General features: G+C 41.5%; 3 protein-coding genes across 5 annotated transcripts in view; 2 read left to right on the top strand and 1 right to left on the bottom strand.

Moving 5' to 3' along the window:
- Nucleotides 1-2,057: 2,057 nt before the first annotated feature.
- On the bottom strand, nucleotides 2,058-6,945 carry c15h19orf54 (chromosome 15 C19orf54 homolog). Of its 2 annotated transcripts, none has more exons than XM_048265569.1 (7): nucleotides 6,898-6,945; nucleotides 6,040-6,231; nucleotides 5,028-5,096; nucleotides 4,186-4,310; nucleotides 3,766-3,895; nucleotides 3,601-3,671; nucleotides 2,058-3,441 (listed from the first exon to the last, which is right to left on the bottom strand). In XM_048265569.1, exons 1-7 carry the CDS (start codon nucleotides 6,900-6,902, stop codon nucleotides 3,110-3,112), a joined length of 924 nt encoding a protein of 307 aa, XP_048121526.1. In that variant the 5' UTR covers nucleotides 6,903-6,945; the 3' UTR covers nucleotides 2,058-3,109. The 2 variants fall into 2 exon arrangements, with proteins under 2 accessions (XP_048121526.1, XP_048121527.1); XM_048265570.1 differs by lacking the exon at nucleotides 6,898-6,945 and adding an exon at nucleotides 6,464-6,776.
- Nucleotides 6,903-10,327, top strand: snrpa (small nuclear ribonucleoprotein polypeptide A). The gene is made up of 7 exons (XM_048265571.1): nucleotides 6,903-6,973; nucleotides 7,502-7,577; nucleotides 7,694-7,866; nucleotides 8,357-8,539; nucleotides 8,951-9,133; nucleotides 9,219-9,307; nucleotides 9,646-10,327. Exons 2-7 carry the CDS (start codon nucleotides 7,505-7,507, stop codon nucleotides 9,803-9,805), a joined length of 861 nt encoding a protein of 286 aa, XP_048121528.1. The 5' UTR covers nucleotides 6,903-6,973; nucleotides 7,502-7,504; the 3' UTR covers nucleotides 9,806-10,327.
- A 3,542-nt stretch (nucleotides 10,328-13,869) lies between these two features.
- LOC125308813 (protein jagged-1b) overlaps nucleotides 13,870-15,779 on the top strand; it is a 34,216-nt gene continuing 32,306 nt past the window's right edge. For both annotated transcript variants that reach the window (XM_048265421.1, XM_048265420.1), the window contains exon 1: nucleotides 13,870-14,661. In XM_048265421.1, coding sequence (XP_048121378.1) covers nucleotides 14,449-14,661 — 213 coding nt within the window. In that variant the 5' untranslated portion in view covers nucleotides 13,870-14,448. The remainder of the gene's footprint in view (nucleotides 14,662-15,779) is intronic.

Here is a 15,779-nt window from a genome sequence, read left to right as displayed (position 1 = left end):
CAGAACTAAATCTAAGCTACAGGACAAGATGGAACAAAACCTCAATCTACTAAACAGGGATCATCTGCCATTTTAGAAGCCTTAGAACAAATTTAATTAGGGTCTTACAGCAGTGTAGACTCCTTGGGAGAGTGGTAGTTTGTGGGTATCATATTTAACTGTACAGGCTACGTTAGGAAACATTATTGGTTGAACTACCATCTAGGTTTGCATATTATGAGCACTCATTGAATAGTTTTCTGGTTATTGGTGGATGTTCTACTAGGCTAAAGTAATTACCCTCTTAACGTGACATTCTTTTATTTATTCAGCTATGCAGTGGTCTTACAGGCTCAAGTCTGGCATAGAACTCAAGTCTCACTAAAACGGCACTATTAACTTTAAAACTGGAATGAACTTCTTTTGGCTGCAAGTGAAATATCTGTATATGGAAACAGTGGTCCTCCAAAACTGCAGAGTCATTTATAGACTGGACTGTTTTTTCTAATTGTTCTTTAATGTGCCATGATGCTGGGTATGTTTTCAGTGCAGTTTGATATGTGTGCACTGGCTCTATGGGATCTATTCACAGTTCACACAGTCCTTCATTTGTTTTGCTGTCACGGCAGTCGTGGAACACCACTAAGACATTTACGGATCAATTTTTTTTTAATGGGACATGACGACCTTCTGCATGCTTGGCAGGGACAGAAGTTTGAATATGCTTTAGATATTAACAAAAATGTGTACCCCTCACACAGAGTTGAAAGATGTATTGCATAGCCAGCTCCAAGTCTTTTCAGAACTCCGTATGGATTTTCTTTTTTTTGCATTAGTTGGTCTGTCATGCAGCATTCCAATACTTGAAGATTGCCATTAACAGTCCTTAAACCAAGTCAAAGGAATCCTTTTTCATTTTACCATTTCTGTGCTTTGTACTTCTGTTCTCTTTTCCTCTGGAGCTGATGATGTATTGTTTACAAATGATGCTAAGTATTATATTTCTTATGTATCTTTACTGGTCGTAATTGCAATAAGTTGATTGTATATTTTCTATCAGAAACTAACCACAGACCTATGCTTTCTTTTTGACATTCCTGAATATTTTGGTGCAAGTTTAGAGGCTGGTGGTTGGCTGTATCGAGATGATTTGCACAAGTCTCAGTTAAGAGCATACTGAGCCTGGTTCTACTATCTCTGACTGCCAATGCAATAAACTGGAACCGTAAGCTTTGCGTGGATTTCAGTTCATTCTAATACCACAATACAGGCACTGGTTGCCCTTCAGGAATTCAGACACATAATTATTGCTTTTTTGTCTCACAATTCTTCTGAAATATTTGGACTGCCATCTAGTGTGGCAACTAAGTTATCATTTGTTATATGGTGGTTGCCACCAGTCTTGTTATACATGTAGGTGCAGAAATCTGATTTATGGCATATGCTGTTTAGTGATATGTACTAAAAGACATCCATTTATGGAGATACGATTGTCAAAGGTGGGACTTTGTAGGCATATTTCCTTGTATTTTGAAAACCAGATGGACTTGGATTCCAACCTTTGTTACTAATTTAGTCCATCACATGAATAAAATGCCATTAATGTAATAAAACATCAGGAGTTAAGCCAACAGTTTCTTTTATGGGGGAAGGAGGGGGATAAATGCATACTGCCCTATTCATCAACCTCTTCAACAAACAATTAAAGGGACACCAGGCAAGCCTGATGCGTTTTCTCTACGAAGCTCCCCCTAGCGTCTGTACTGTATGTGTCGATATGTGTGCGAGCCCTCGCTCGGTCTGAAGCTCTTTTCCTTTTCTTTGCATCATCTGTCAAGGGTTTTCGCTGCTTCTTCGCCGGCTCTGCCATTATACACACGTTTGCAACAACCGCTAGCGTGTCGTTAGCCTGGCTCTGTGCTGGGGATGCAGGATGTAAACTGATCCTGCTTCTCGCGATGTCTGAGACTTTGTGAGACTGAAGGTCGGCGGGTAGGATACACTGAACTTGCAAGCGGGATATTCTTCCTACAGGCAGTAGGGGTGGGTGAGAGAGTCTTCATTCGCCCTGTAATGAGTCATTTGACCATATACCGACTTACGAAGATGATTAATTAACACGAAAATGTTGCCGGATGTCCCTTTAAATCCTTGCATTTTAATGCATTTCGCAATGTACTTAGTGGGTCAAGGTCAGTTCAGAGGTTGAACTCGGGGGGGGCTTTTCAACATACTTTTGTGATCTAGTTTTATAGTGTTTTGTTTTGTGATATAACATAATTTCCTATAATTAATCAAGGTTTCATTTTGCTACATTTCTTCAGCTATAGGTTAATATATTGGGGCGGGCTATGTGAATACATTTCTTTTCTTTATGATTAAATCACAATATGACTCTGATTCATTGGGCTATTGGACACTGCGTTTAATACCCGGGTGTTGTTAATACATGGTTTTGTTTAATTTGCATAAAGCACTGTCCTGTGGTTTATACAAAATGCAGCCAATACACAGCAAATTACTGTATTGCTCTTGTAGTGTTCTTTCACATCGTCACTTACTGAAAAACAAAAATTTTTGAATCCAAACCAATCAAATTAGGTTATAATCAATTCATTACCTCAGAATTGTCTTATTTCATTTCATTATTGAGGACCCTGGTAGAAGTCCGACCCTGGTCATTTCCCGATCCCACCCCATATCTCTCTCCTACTGCTTCCTGTCCTTTGTCAAAAATATGCTAAAAATACTTAAAATGTAGATTTTTTAGTTGAAGGCACGAATATGTTTTCAAAACAATACTATATGTAGAGTTTCGGCACTATTCACTTTGCATTAAACACTATTCACTGAAAGTGTTCTAATACACAGATTGAGCCCACAGATGTTAGAAAAAGACACCGGATATGTTGGATAGGTGAACATAGATCCTCCAATATTTATAAAATATACAAGACCACATCACTCTAATATTAGTCCAAACTTAGCTTTTTACTTTGAAAAAAGTATGTTCCACTAAATCTATGATGGTATTTGTTAATATATGATGCAGGAGGGTATTCATAAACTATGAAACATTACTACTGCAACTTCTTTTGGGTTGAGTCTTTTTTTTTAGTTGACTGGACTTTCAGGAAGCTGGTATTTTGGTGTGGAGCAGCACCGCCTGGCCAGCCAATCCCATTTCCACACCACCAGGGGGCAGCACATAGCTTGTCCCATCATTTGCCCGCTGCGGATCCAACTCTCTGAGTTGCCGATTGCTTTCAGTCACAATTCCAAAGTTCCACAACTGATATCGTAGGCTTTTGCCCTGCTTGGCTAAAACATACACATCTTGCACACTATCCATGGACCACACAGGAGGGTCCCCCTCCCGAGGCATGAAGACCCAGGGAAGAGACGGGTCAGAGTGGAGCTGCCTGATGTCCAAACTGTTAATGGTCAAACCCACCAATATACCTAAGGGTCAGAGAAGTAAAACACATAAAAACTGGAGAAAGTAACAACCAGGGTGAAGTTTGCAATGGCATGTTTGGTGAATATTATACACGTAGCCAATCCATTTTGTACATGCATGACGGCACACTCCTGGGGTGCACCATCAGCCCAGTGTCTCACCTGATGCCGCTGCCCAGTGCGCTCGGTGACCACTGCGCTGACAGGGCTCATGGTTGAAGTCCTCGTCATATCTGTGACAAAGCTGTCAAGGCACACTGTGCAAAGGTGCATACTAATCTCATGGTCTAATAAGACATATTAACACAGAGAGACTCTACAGGATACGGTATGAGAACAGGCTGTCCCTCGATGAGATGCCTCAGGATTCGGGGGAAGTTGACCCCATCCATTCCCCCTTTCAGAAGCTCTGCTTTACATCCACAGACCTCCTGTGCAAGTGAGGTCATGTCCTTAGCTGATGGGCAGATACACACACTGCGTTTTACAGTACTGCATTGGACCTTCTTCAGACATCTATTGTATAATGACATTTCTAGAATAACAGACCATTTAATTTGGCTGGTTGCAATAAGAAAGAAAATAATAATTCAGTGCATAGTGATTTGACAGTCTAATCATAGAGTGAACACATGAACAGGAGCAGCATGGCAAAAATACATTGTTTTAAATGAACTGACAGACAAACAGAAAAATAATATCTCTGTGGAGAAGACTTCAAAAATGACCTCTATTAATGTTATTCACCTGAAAACATCTCCCCTTGCACAGTATAACCCTTTGTCAGTGCTGTTTGAACTACCACATCCATGGAAATGTTCCTTGCCGGCTGTAGCAATCGTGATGCCATCCACAAGGCCACTAAACCACACCTTGGGAGAAAAGTAGCAGTAACAGGGTGAAAATATGTATAAGCCAAAAAATTATAACTCAACCTCTGTCATTTCCAAAGGCTTATTTGACACTTCCGGACACTACGAAACGACATACACTACGAAACAAAACCCCTTAATTTCACCCCTTATAAATGCCTGACTTTTGACCTTAAAACCTTTCTATAATGAAGTAGTTTTTAAATAGAAATAATGCATAGATTAAGGTTGATTAAGGAGAAAAGCCTGAATTTACCCCTTACTTTTTTGATTTTCCCTTAATTTCCCCCCTTAATCAAGGAATCCCTGAATTAACACCTTAAAATAAAATGAATTACCCCCTTAATCACAACAAATAAAGAGAACCCCTGACTTGACATCTTAAATGTAGATTAAGGGGTCACACCTTAATATGGCATTTTAGGGTAATATTAAGGGCCTGTTTTACAAATTAAGGGCCACTTAATATAAATGAAGGTTTTGGTATGTTTTCAGGGGTAATTTAAGGTAAATTTGAGTACATCACGTTTCGTAGTGGTAAGAGGTTCATCAGAAAGCAAACAAGACATTCTGTTTCAGGTTATGCATAGCCTTGCTATATAAGGCCTTTTTGCACATGGCCACAAATGTCAGATACTGTAGCTACAATCTGTGAAGCATCTTACATAATGACTAGTGCACCATGATAAAGGAGAATAACATACTGTGACTACTCACTGCGGACCATCCTGAATAAGAGAAGGCACATATTTGTTGAGCAGCAACCACTGTAGGTCTTTCCTAAAGCTAAACGAGAAAGACACAAGTTTGAGTTGTCAATGTAGTTTATAACCAATGTATGACTGCTTATGACCAAATAACTAATGATTGCTCAATGCTAGAGGAGCACAGTTAGGGAAATGTAATGGGTTAACTTGTCCCAAAGAAAGTGAATGAAAAGTTTACAGCAGTCCCAACTGCCACACTGCAAAAACTGCTTATTTAACAAAATCTAACCAAGTGTTATTAATCTTATATCAAGATAAGAAAAACTAGTTGGTATAGTTTTCAGTATAAAGAGGCTTACCTAGCGCTTTCTTGTGAAATCATTTGACTTAATTTAAAAAATAATTCACTTATTTTAAGACGTCTTATCTTGAAAACAAGCAAATTTGTCTGCCAGTGCGTTAAGCAAATTTGTCCTAAAAACAAGCAAATTTGTCTGCCAGTGCGTTGAGCATATTTGTCTTGATAAGACTCCTTAAAATAAGTTAAAGTCTTCTTAAATTAAGTCAAAATGATCTTTTGAGAGGGCTCTAGGTAAGTCTTTTCATACTAGATTTCTAGATTTTAGATTTAAAATTAGATTTTTTAACCTTAATATAAGATCAATAACACTTGGTTAGAATTCATTTTTTGCAGTGCACTTCTTAACAATAGAGGACATGTTTGACATTTGTAGAAACATGACCTATCCCCTTTAGAGGCCTGTTCATTGTATGTCCATGTGAATGCACGTATCCTACAGTACAAAGTCATGGACAACACCATCACTATCCCCTCTTAGCAAGCCACACTACATGTAAAGGTATTCACTCAAGGGTTCATTTTGATAGATAGATAGATAGATAGATAGATACTTTAATGATCCCTAGGGGAAATTCACGATGTCTAAAAAGTGCAATGTATGGTCATCAATGTCAATTATCTCTCTCTCTCTCTCTCTCTCTCTCTCTGAATATACACGTACCCAATCTCCCTTTGCTTGAGAAGGCACAGAGCCTCCTCATGGTCTCCCTCTACAGCGGGCCTTCCCTCAGCTATGGCCTGATAGAGCTTCTTTTTCCCGGGCACTGACGGTCCTGGCACTGTGGGAGGAGGTGGAGGTGGTGGAGGAGGCAGCAGTGGTGGAGGTGGCAAATTGGGATGTTCCATTGACATTCTATAAACACACACAAAAAATGTACATGTGCTGAAAAGTTCAGTCCCTATTAGATGAGAAAATAGGCTACTGTTGAAACATACAATGTTCAACTGTTTTCCACCAACCACTCCACCAGAAGCCCAAAGCAAAGTAGTCATTTTTTGACAATTGCTCAAAGTAACTTAGGCGTGCAATGGCAAATCACAATGGCTGAATAACACCATGTTTTGAAGGAAAACAACACACTTACGCTAATAACCTTGTCACACTGTATCACGTAGAAGCTAGACAAACACAAATACCGACTGGAAATGAAGGACCAAAGGGTTGAGTTTAGGACTAGCCAACTATTAAGGGGACGACTCCCAAATAAGGCAATATATGGGGGCCCATAGAAACACAACACTAAAAAGTCGTAGTCCTACTTTCATCGACATTAAAGAAACTCCCATTCGGAGATCGATATTCAGCTAACGGTAACAAACGCACACATTTAAGTTCATTTCAACTCCAAACTATTTATGACATTATGATCACATGTACGGAATAGGAGTCTTGTTATACTGTCCAATTACAAGAGATGTAATTCAATAGCTAACCGGAAATCCGACTATTAACCAATCCGTGAATTCACAACTGAAGATTTGTCCAATCAAGATAGTCCATGTTCAAATGCCTTCCCACCTCATTTCCTCCTTCAGTGTTCATCACTCGGCGGTCTCATTGTGGCAGTAGTCCATTCAAACGCTGGAGCGGAATCGTAAGTTTATTTTAAAATCCGCATTAATGGTAGGAAATATAGAAATCTTGTCAGACTGAAAACACAATACTTGTCTTTCTTAATGTTTGGTCTTCGCTCTCTTGAAGCTGTGGATTAACGTTAAGTTTAGTTTGTCGGGGAAGCTAGTTACTGTTAGCTAATCAGTAGCTAGCTTACTAACGTTAACAAGTAAACTGGTTGTAGATGTAACACTCGCTAAATAGCTTTCAAAACAAGTTGACTTAGTCGATTGTGAAGTTTGTAAATGTATATATTTGTATGTACAATAACGTATTGTTAGACTGGGGGCTACGACTCATGATTGTTATCTTTCACGTGCGAGCAGTCAGATTTACCTAACCAGTGTCTGTATAGTTTAAGAACAGCTAGTCGTAGGCAATAAGTAGTAGTAGCCTACTGTTAGTAACGTTAACTGTAGTAAGTTAGTTAACGTACATACCCTTAGAAGTCTGGCAGTGGAACAAGTAAGGCACAAAACCTTTATCATCTGTTTCTTTTTCCACACAGGAAATGGCTGCCCAGGACGTGAGGCTCAACCATACAATCTACATCAACAATCTAAACGAGAAGATTAAAAAAGATGGTAAGATGTGTGGAGATTGTAAGAAGTTGTGACATTGCACTCCCATGAAGTACAGTATGCATTAACCTTCTGCAAATGTAGTCACATATTTACCCCACTGTTTATGTTTTCCCCAGAGCTGAAGAAGTCTTTATACGCCATCTTCTCCCAGTTTGGGCAGATTCTTGACATCTTGGTCTCCCGGACTATCAAACTGAGGGGTCAAGCTTTTGTTATATTCAAGGAAATCAACAGTGCCTCCAATGCTCTGCGATCTATGCAGGGTTTCCCCTTCTATGATAAACCTATGGTATGAACCAGGACCATCATGTTGGAACAACACTTTCAAAGCTTCATAAACTAGGTCCTTAAAGATGGACTCCAGTAGTTTATTACAGCCCTAAATATCTTCTGTGTTCCTCTAGAGTAAAATCCCCTCATTCCCTTAAAGTGGCTTAAATGTCCTTTTACACACTTATTATGGGAATTGAGATCTATTTGTTCCTCAAGTTCAGTACCCTTATGATGGTCATAAAGGGCTGCAGTTTGAACTGGCAAACTGAGGCTGTGATTGGTTGACCGTAGATCCAAAGCAGAAATTCACAGCAATGACATTTACTGCTTATTTCACTCAATATGTTTTGTAAAACATAGCAGACAGCATACGGACTTGTTAACAAGGCTAAAACGTGATTTTCCTCAAAGGCAAATTTTCACATGACATTTTCATAACTCTGGTCTAGATTTTTGAAATTGGACCATTATTTTGTGTTAAACTGTCTTAATATAATCTCTAACAGCGTATCCAGTATTCGAAAATGGACTCCGACATCATAGCTAAGATGAAGGGAACGTATGTGGAGCGGGACCGCAAGAAGGAGAAAAGAAAGCCCAAACCTGCTGAGGTTCCTGGAGGGAAAAAGGGTGTTGCTGCAGCTGCAGCCGCTGCTGCTATGGGCCCTGGGGTACCTGCCGCTATGCCTGTAAGTGTGTCAAAACTTTGGCTGTTTGGTTTTCCACAGCTACCTTGCGCTCTGCTGTTAGAACTCTGGATTGGTCTAGAATGTTTTAGATATGCAAATAATTATGATCTGACCATTGACTCTCCCATGACAATGCAGACATATACATATGTCATATGTATGAATATGTGTACAAGACTCATCTGGATATTACTTAATTAGCAAATTATTATGGAATCCAAAAGAGTACTGTCAGACAAACCACTTTTTTTTTTCAACTGTGTCTATTTGGTTACCTAAATGACCTTGGACTTAAACCCATAGAGGAGGTTGTTCATCTGATGGGTAAACAAAGCAAGATCAGACCTGCTCTGGAGTGAAGGTGCCATCTTGGAATGGCCGTGTCATTAATCTTCCTGCTGTATCCGTCAGGGTATGCCACCCATGAGCCAGGCGCCCAGAATGATGCCAATGCCAGGACAGCCTCCTTATATGCCACCTCCTGGTATGATGCCTCCCCCTGGCATGGGCCCTGGGCAGATGCCCCCTGGTGCTATGCCCCCTGGTCAGATGATGCCTGGACAGATGCCAGGCCAGATGCCCCATGCCCAGGCAGTAAGAATACATCAGACTTCTTTGTATATTACAAGCCTGAAGGTTATTGACACTCGTGCTGATGCAGAATCTGTTTTGTCAACAGGTGTCCGAGAACCCTCCCAATCATATCCTTTTCCTTACCAACCTTCCAGAAGAGACGAACGAGCTTATGTTGTCTATGCTCTTCAATCAGTGAGTAGCTGTCTTCTACCTGTATTGCTCTTCTACCTGTTTTCTCTCAAAACAGTCAGTGTATGTTTTTAGCCTTTGATACTCAGGACTCACTATTGAAAAAAGGCAGAAAAGAAAGTTGATGAATATTTGAAGCCCTTGTGTTAAGTTTCAAGACCTACAGTATTCTTCTGCAAAACTCATCATAACCAGTTAACTTATCTGAGTCAAATGTTAAGCGAGCTGTAGACATTTGTGACCTGTGTTTGTCCTCTGGACACTCATTCAGTAGTCCGTTGTCCTAAATAATTGCAACATGTAGTTGTGGACAGAAATGACAATTGCTGTTTTTCTTATAGGTTTCCTGGATTCAAAGAAGTGCGTCTGGTCCCTGGACGCCACGACATCGCCTTCGTGGAGTTTGATAACGAGGTGCAGGCAGGCGCAGCTAGAGAGGCCCTCCAGGGCTTTAAGATCACACAGACCAATGCAATGAAGATCTCCTTTGCCAAGAAATAATTTGTTACACACAAATGCATAATCCCCCACCCTCCCCCGCCAGCCCTTAAACGCCCGCACCATAGACTGCCCTTGCTGCTTCATGCGCAACATGGACAATAACACAATGATTCTTTCGAGAGAACTTTTCCCATATTAATGAATTAGTCCATCACCTCTGTGCACTACTACTTTCATCCAAGACTGATATAGTCTGCAAGGACACTTCTGTGGAACAGGTAAAATGAATTTCTCCTCAAAATAATACTGTGGGCAAATCTGCAGCGGCCGTTTGGATAGATTCAGCAGGTGACCACTGGTATTGTCCAGGTAATTATAAAAAAAGCTGTCTGTCTCTCTTGGGCTCATCTCTACATCATGGAGAACAGCATCTATGGTATGGTTTGTAAGTACAGATTTCTTTTAGGTTTTTGTACTTGATTCTGTTTTGATTCTACAAGCATTGCACCCAGAGTCTGGTTCGCCAGACATTATACCTGGAGCTTTTCTGTTTTTTTAATTAAAGATGTTTTGTGTTTTTAACATGGTGTCTGGTGTTAAAATCATTGTCTTTTGTGTCAAAAGTGTTTTATAGAACACGTTCTATATATAACATTGGTGACACCAAGGTGGTACAAGTGCACCTTTTAAATGTGATTAGTTATGTGCACATGTCCTGCAGGATCTTGCTAGAAAGCATTTGCTGGCTGAGCTTATCCCTTTGCTTTCATATTACTCTTGTTCATCTTTACCTCTGTCTAGCATTTTCAGTTGGAGTTTGCAGTTGCATTTTTCTCCAGTCAAGAACCATGTGTGAATGCAGCATTCCTGAGCTGTAATCCAAAAATGTTACGTTCGCACATCCAAAAATAGGTGCTGGTTAAAAAAGTATCGCTGTAGAACATCTCCGCACAATACAGTAGAACAGGAATATCCGCACACTAGCTCCCCTTTACTTGTTTATCTGAAGTATCACCAGAATACAGAATATTTCTGGTGATATTTCAAATTAACGAGTAGGCCTAAAGGGAGCTAGTGTGCGGGCGTTCCTGAGCAGCCCATTAGCTCACAGGACCGATTTCATTTGCGCACTCTGACCATCTGGACTTCTGCTCTCATTTGCTTAGTACCGACGTTGAGCTTGGGATGTCCTGAAGCAAGAGAATGTTCAGAGATGGTTCATTGTAGCGCTCGCAGATTATATCGCGACTGCCATGTGACCTTGTTACTGTTTCTCATTAGTGTTTTGGGTCATGTTTACGGTTTGAAGGCCACCCTGTTCCACTGCCCTCAAAAGCAGCTTGGAAATGGTTCTAGAGATTCTCCAGTCAGATGAGTGTGGAAGATCATCCTGAAATGACGACCTGTACTGAGCAACATGTTCCTTGAAGAGACTTTCTGTTTTGAGCATCGTAGTTTAAGGATGTCTTGAACTGTGGTGGCAGTATAGGAATTATTGAACAAAGGCAGACAACAGTGATTGATCGGTCAGGTATGACTAATATAGAGTGGGGTGTGCGTATATTAAGATGTTGAGGTACAGAGTATGGATGGGGTGGATATGACAGGATTTTATAAAGCGAGGATGAAAAAAGATTAGCCATGAAGCTTTTGAGTGTGTATATTATGGCGTTAATGCTTAGAGCTGACCGTGCTTATTTGGGTTCTATGGTGGTCTTACAAGTTTGTAGTGTGAATGATATGGTATCTCAAATTGTAGATTGTGCACGCAGGCTAAAGCTGTTTTAAAATGTCTCAGGATGACATTTTGATGGGAATCACTTTTACCAGTGAACAGGGAAAGTTCAATCTTCCTGAGAACAGTATAATTGTGCACATTAATGTGCATTCCTCCACATTTTCCCAAGGCTTGCTCAGTCCCCTATTTTGCCTTGAGAAAACGCTGACCTTAACTGCTGGGGCGGCAAGAGAGTTGGTGTGTGTTTGTGTCCCAAGCTCTTGGCGACATGCCTGGTCACTTTTGGTCCACCAACACAGCAGCCTTTGAGTTGAGCACGAGGTAGTAGTGCGTAGGATAATGACAGTGTAGGACGTTACATTTGCACTGAACTTAGATAAGAAATGGAGACCAATTGCATTCCAGGGAAGAAAGTGACAATACACAATGTGTAATTGATGTATTGATTCTAGGCCTATGGGGACCCAGCCAGTAAAGAACGCTTTAGGCTACATATGTCAAGTCAAGTTTATTTATATAGCACATTTCATACACAGAGGTCATTCAATGTGCTTTACATAAACAAAACCAAACAATAATAACAAATAAAAGCATAGAAGGGCAATATAGTCAAAGAATAGTTCAAAGGTAAAAATAAAAAGAAAACATAAAACACAAAGTAAAATCATTTAAAAATAAAGGCAAAAGTAGTAAAAAAAAGTAATAAAAGACAAAGTAGAATAATTATCAAGGCAGATTCAGAATTTGTAACTCGGCACAGTTAGCAGAAAGCATCTGAGAACAGTTTGGTCTTAAGTCTAGATTTATCCATATTTACTGTTTTAGTATGCATCAGTAGGCCTATTCTTCTTGTCATTACATTAGGCTTTTCCCCAATCTAATGTTGAAATATTTTAATGAAAAAATAAATAACAACGCGTCTGATCTCAGATATGACTTCTGTCTGGATACTGTCTAAAAGTCCCTGCCAGTGCAAGGCTATCGTTCGTATCGTTTCACACTATGGGTGCTGGATCTGACAGGTGATGTGTGAACGCCCCCTTATTAGACTAGCCCTACATCTCCGCGCGATTTACAGAGCGTCCATGAGATGGCGACAATTACAGAGGAGCTCATATCTCCCTGGACAGAGTCTCTCCGCACTGATTGACCATTACTGTCCTATTGTGACGGATGTCTAACCTGTCTCGTCTGTGCTCCGGCCTCTCGGAAAAAAACATGTGATCTACTCCCACATGGTTTGGTTCAGAGCGAGTGGCCATTAAAATTCAGACCATGTCCAAGGTCAGTGCCGCTATATGCTAATCACCGTTGGCTGCTTGAAGAGCCCTCTGTTCTGACCATGGGTCACCACTCTCAGAAACAAGCGGTTGCCAGGGACGTCAGCGTCAGCAACAAGTCCATCCCAGGAGTCAGAGAGAGAGAGAGGGAGGGAGACGGAAAAAAGGGGAGAGGGATTGTGAAAGAGTGAGGGGGTGGGTGTGGAGAGTCTATAAAATTGGCTCATTATTTCAAGCATAAAGCCGTTACATTGTGCATGGACTTTGGACCGACACACAGTCCAGAGACAGGAGGAACTGCGCGGTAATTGAAAGGAAAAACATCTGACCATTACAAAATAGGAAACGTTAAAGTGTAATTTTAACTGGATACCCTCTTCTGTCATGCTGTTTGTCCGAGACCCGGTGATCAGAGTGTGGTCAGTCACATAGCCGAGCGTCCAACGGAAGCAGGCCACAATGTTGCGCTGCCGACTCCCTCCATGACCACGCGTCACGATTGTTGCGCACTGTTCCCATTAATGCCGGGTGAGGGGGTGGTAGTTCGGCGTCCACAAGTAAAATGCTCAATCAAGCGTCTTAGGGCCATTAAGAGGGGCCCTCAATCCTTATAATGGCAACGAAGTAACCCAGTTTTGCTGGTCTTTGTTTTCACCCAGACCTTGTTTAGTTGAGTCAGTGAAAGAATTCCTTCTCAACTTTTATGATGCGGTGATAACAAGCTGTTTCATAACTGTGCTCCCTCCATTGAAAGCGTAGTAACGAGCTGCTGCCAGTGTCTTTGTCTACTCTTTGACAGGGACTTAATTGGCGCGGCAGCTCTTTGATCTAAACCAAAGATTAACCAGAGCTTGCGACTAAGACGGACCCATTATTCTATAATAGGACAACACACCCGTGAAAAACGTATTGAGACTTTAGATGTCAGTCCATAGTCTTCGTGGTTCGAACTGGTTTGAACCCAGTTTAAGTATATGTGTCTAATTAAATTAGGTCAACTGGAAATTGTGTTTTTTTTATTTTAAAATCAGGAGACTCTCTTTGTTCTTCACAAGGCTGAATGCATCGATGTGATTCTGTCAGTTGTGTCAGAGACTGTGCCACAATCTATGCCTACCTGTGACATTTTAAAAGATGTCACCAGAGCGCAGCTGACTGCACACAGCCAGCCAGAGTTGACGGATATCCCCTGTCCGAGGACACACCCTCCTCACACTCACACACGAAACGCTCCGCACCGCGTTTCCCACAAAGTGCACCGTCCAGACTCTCACTTCCACAGTAGCGCACGCCCGCACTCAGCACAGCTCCACTTTCATGCTGTGGGATCTGTTCCGTTCTCTTGCTCTCTACGAGTCTTCTGGGCGCGCCGAGTGAAAGCTGCAGCGTGCGGGGGTTAAACGCAGGGGGAAAAGTCGCGTTGTAAAGAGTGAGCGAGTAAATGGGATGAGAGCTCAAGTCACTGAACCAGCAGGTCGGACACTCAAAGCTTCTTAACGGCAGGTGGAGGGAACAGAGAAGGCAGTGGTGGGGGCAGTGTTTTCCCTAGAGAAGACCCACCCTGGATACTGCTAAGTGTAGGTTTCAGGCAACCAGGCAGGTTGACCACCTCTGCAGACAATTTCTACCACCTCTACCGTCACTATCTCTTTGACCATCACGATGACCAAACCGTAAATGAACCGATGAGAACCAACCAAGGAAACGGGACTCTCCACCCTTCCAGAACGCACGGTTTAAGTCCACCAAGCTTAGCCCTTGTTATGGAAAGAGACGCAGAGAGGGGTCAAATCAGGAGGGGAAGAGGTTTGGGAAATAGCTTAAGAACAACAAGACACAAGGAACGAGGACAGACGAGGACCATGCTTTTTCTTGTCTCTCTCGCTTTACAGTCACAGGTAAGCCGCCGATTAAGCGCTATTTTGAGCCGTCGTTTAACCCTACCGTGACTTTTGTTAGTTAGTGTGTGTGTGTGTATTTTTTGCAGACTGTGGACTTACAAAGAAGGCCATTCTTATGTTCTTCTTTTTCGGATTTTTTTGTGTGAACTTGACCGATAGCACCTGTTGTAGCGCCAGCTTGTTTATCATGCGTTGCACTTGTTGCTCCATAGACGGGCATATCCCTTCTTTTGCACGTTAACGTTTCATTGAATGCACCAGGTCTAGTGTATAGGAGTTACAAATTCACATTTTATAGTCTACCTAAGATGTAGAAATGACAACTATGAAGACGAAAAACAGCACGCATGTAACTACTATATTGCGTAACTGAGTTAAAGGATTAAATGGGCAAATAATATTTTACCTGTTCAGTTTTATTTTGATACTTTGATGTTGTTTTCTCTGCATTTTCATTTATGTACGGTTAATTGTTTTTTTTAGCTTTAATAAAGGTAGTCATTGTCTAAGGTGAGACGTAATGTGAGAAGGCAATTACTTAGTATTTGCATCATTACCAGTCTAAGATCATGTCTAGTCAAATTCCATGCATTTGATGAACAGGAATACAGTAGCGGATATTTCACAAATCCAACAAATTTGAATAGTCCATCCTTATTTTATAATAATACATAACAGCATAGCACACAGGTCATGGAGATGTCAGTAGATATGTTCACCACAGACCTGTGTGTGTGTGTGTGTGTGTGTGTGTGTGTGTGTGTGTGTGTGTGTGTTTTCCTGGCCCCGGGTACTATTTTCGGTCTTGGGCTCCCCCCAGCCAGTGCCTGTGTTCAATTGTTGAGACAACCAGCGTCTCACGGCAGGGGCGCAGTCTGAGGCAGGAGTTGCCTTTGAGGGCAGCGATGGCATATGTGGATGCTTAGAAGCACACCGCTGTGCAGGCATACCTCTCCAAAGTACAAGGAGCGTGTGAATGTGGCCCTCCTATAGCCCAATGTGCTCCCTTTGTGCAATCCATAGTAACACACGCGGTCTGTCGACTGCACCAGAGAAGCCTCTGTGCTGCACAGAGATTCACATTTCTGTCATTATCAGTAAGCCGCACCTCACTA

Source organism: Alosa alosa, chromosome 15, assembly GCF_017589495.1.
Source record: "Alosa alosa isolate M-15738 ecotype Scorff River chromosome 15, AALO_Geno_1.1, whole genome shotgun sequence".
Classification (NCBI taxonomy): domain Eukaryota; kingdom Metazoa; phylum Chordata; class Actinopteri; order Clupeiformes; family Clupeidae; genus Alosa; species Alosa alosa.
This window is presented reverse-complemented; position numbering and strand designations above follow the sequence as displayed.

Excerpts from the sequence above, each read along its gene's own strand:
- snrpa (XM_048265571.1), top strand. The coding sequence starts at position 7,505 with ATGGCTGCCCAGGACGTGAGGCTCAACCATACAATCTACATCAACAAT. Across the intron at positions 7,867-8,356 it reads CCTTCTATGATAAACCTATG|CGTATCCAGTATTCGAAAAT; the intron begins GTATGAACCAGG and ends AATCTCTAACAG. Across the intron at positions 9,308-9,645 it reads TTGTCTATGCTCTTCAATCA|GTTTCCTGGATTCAAAGAAG; the intron begins GTGAGTAGCTGT and ends TTTTTCTTATAG.
- c15h19orf54 (XM_048265569.1), bottom strand. Across the intron at positions 5,097-6,039 it reads CTCAAGCAAAGGGAGATTGG|CTTTAGGAAAGACCTACAGT; the intron begins GTACGTGTATAT and ends TTTCTCGTTTAG. Across the intron at positions 3,442-3,600 it reads GCACTGGGCAGCGGCATCAG|GTATATTGGTGGGTTTGACC; the intron begins GTGAGACACTGG and ends TCTGACCCTTAG.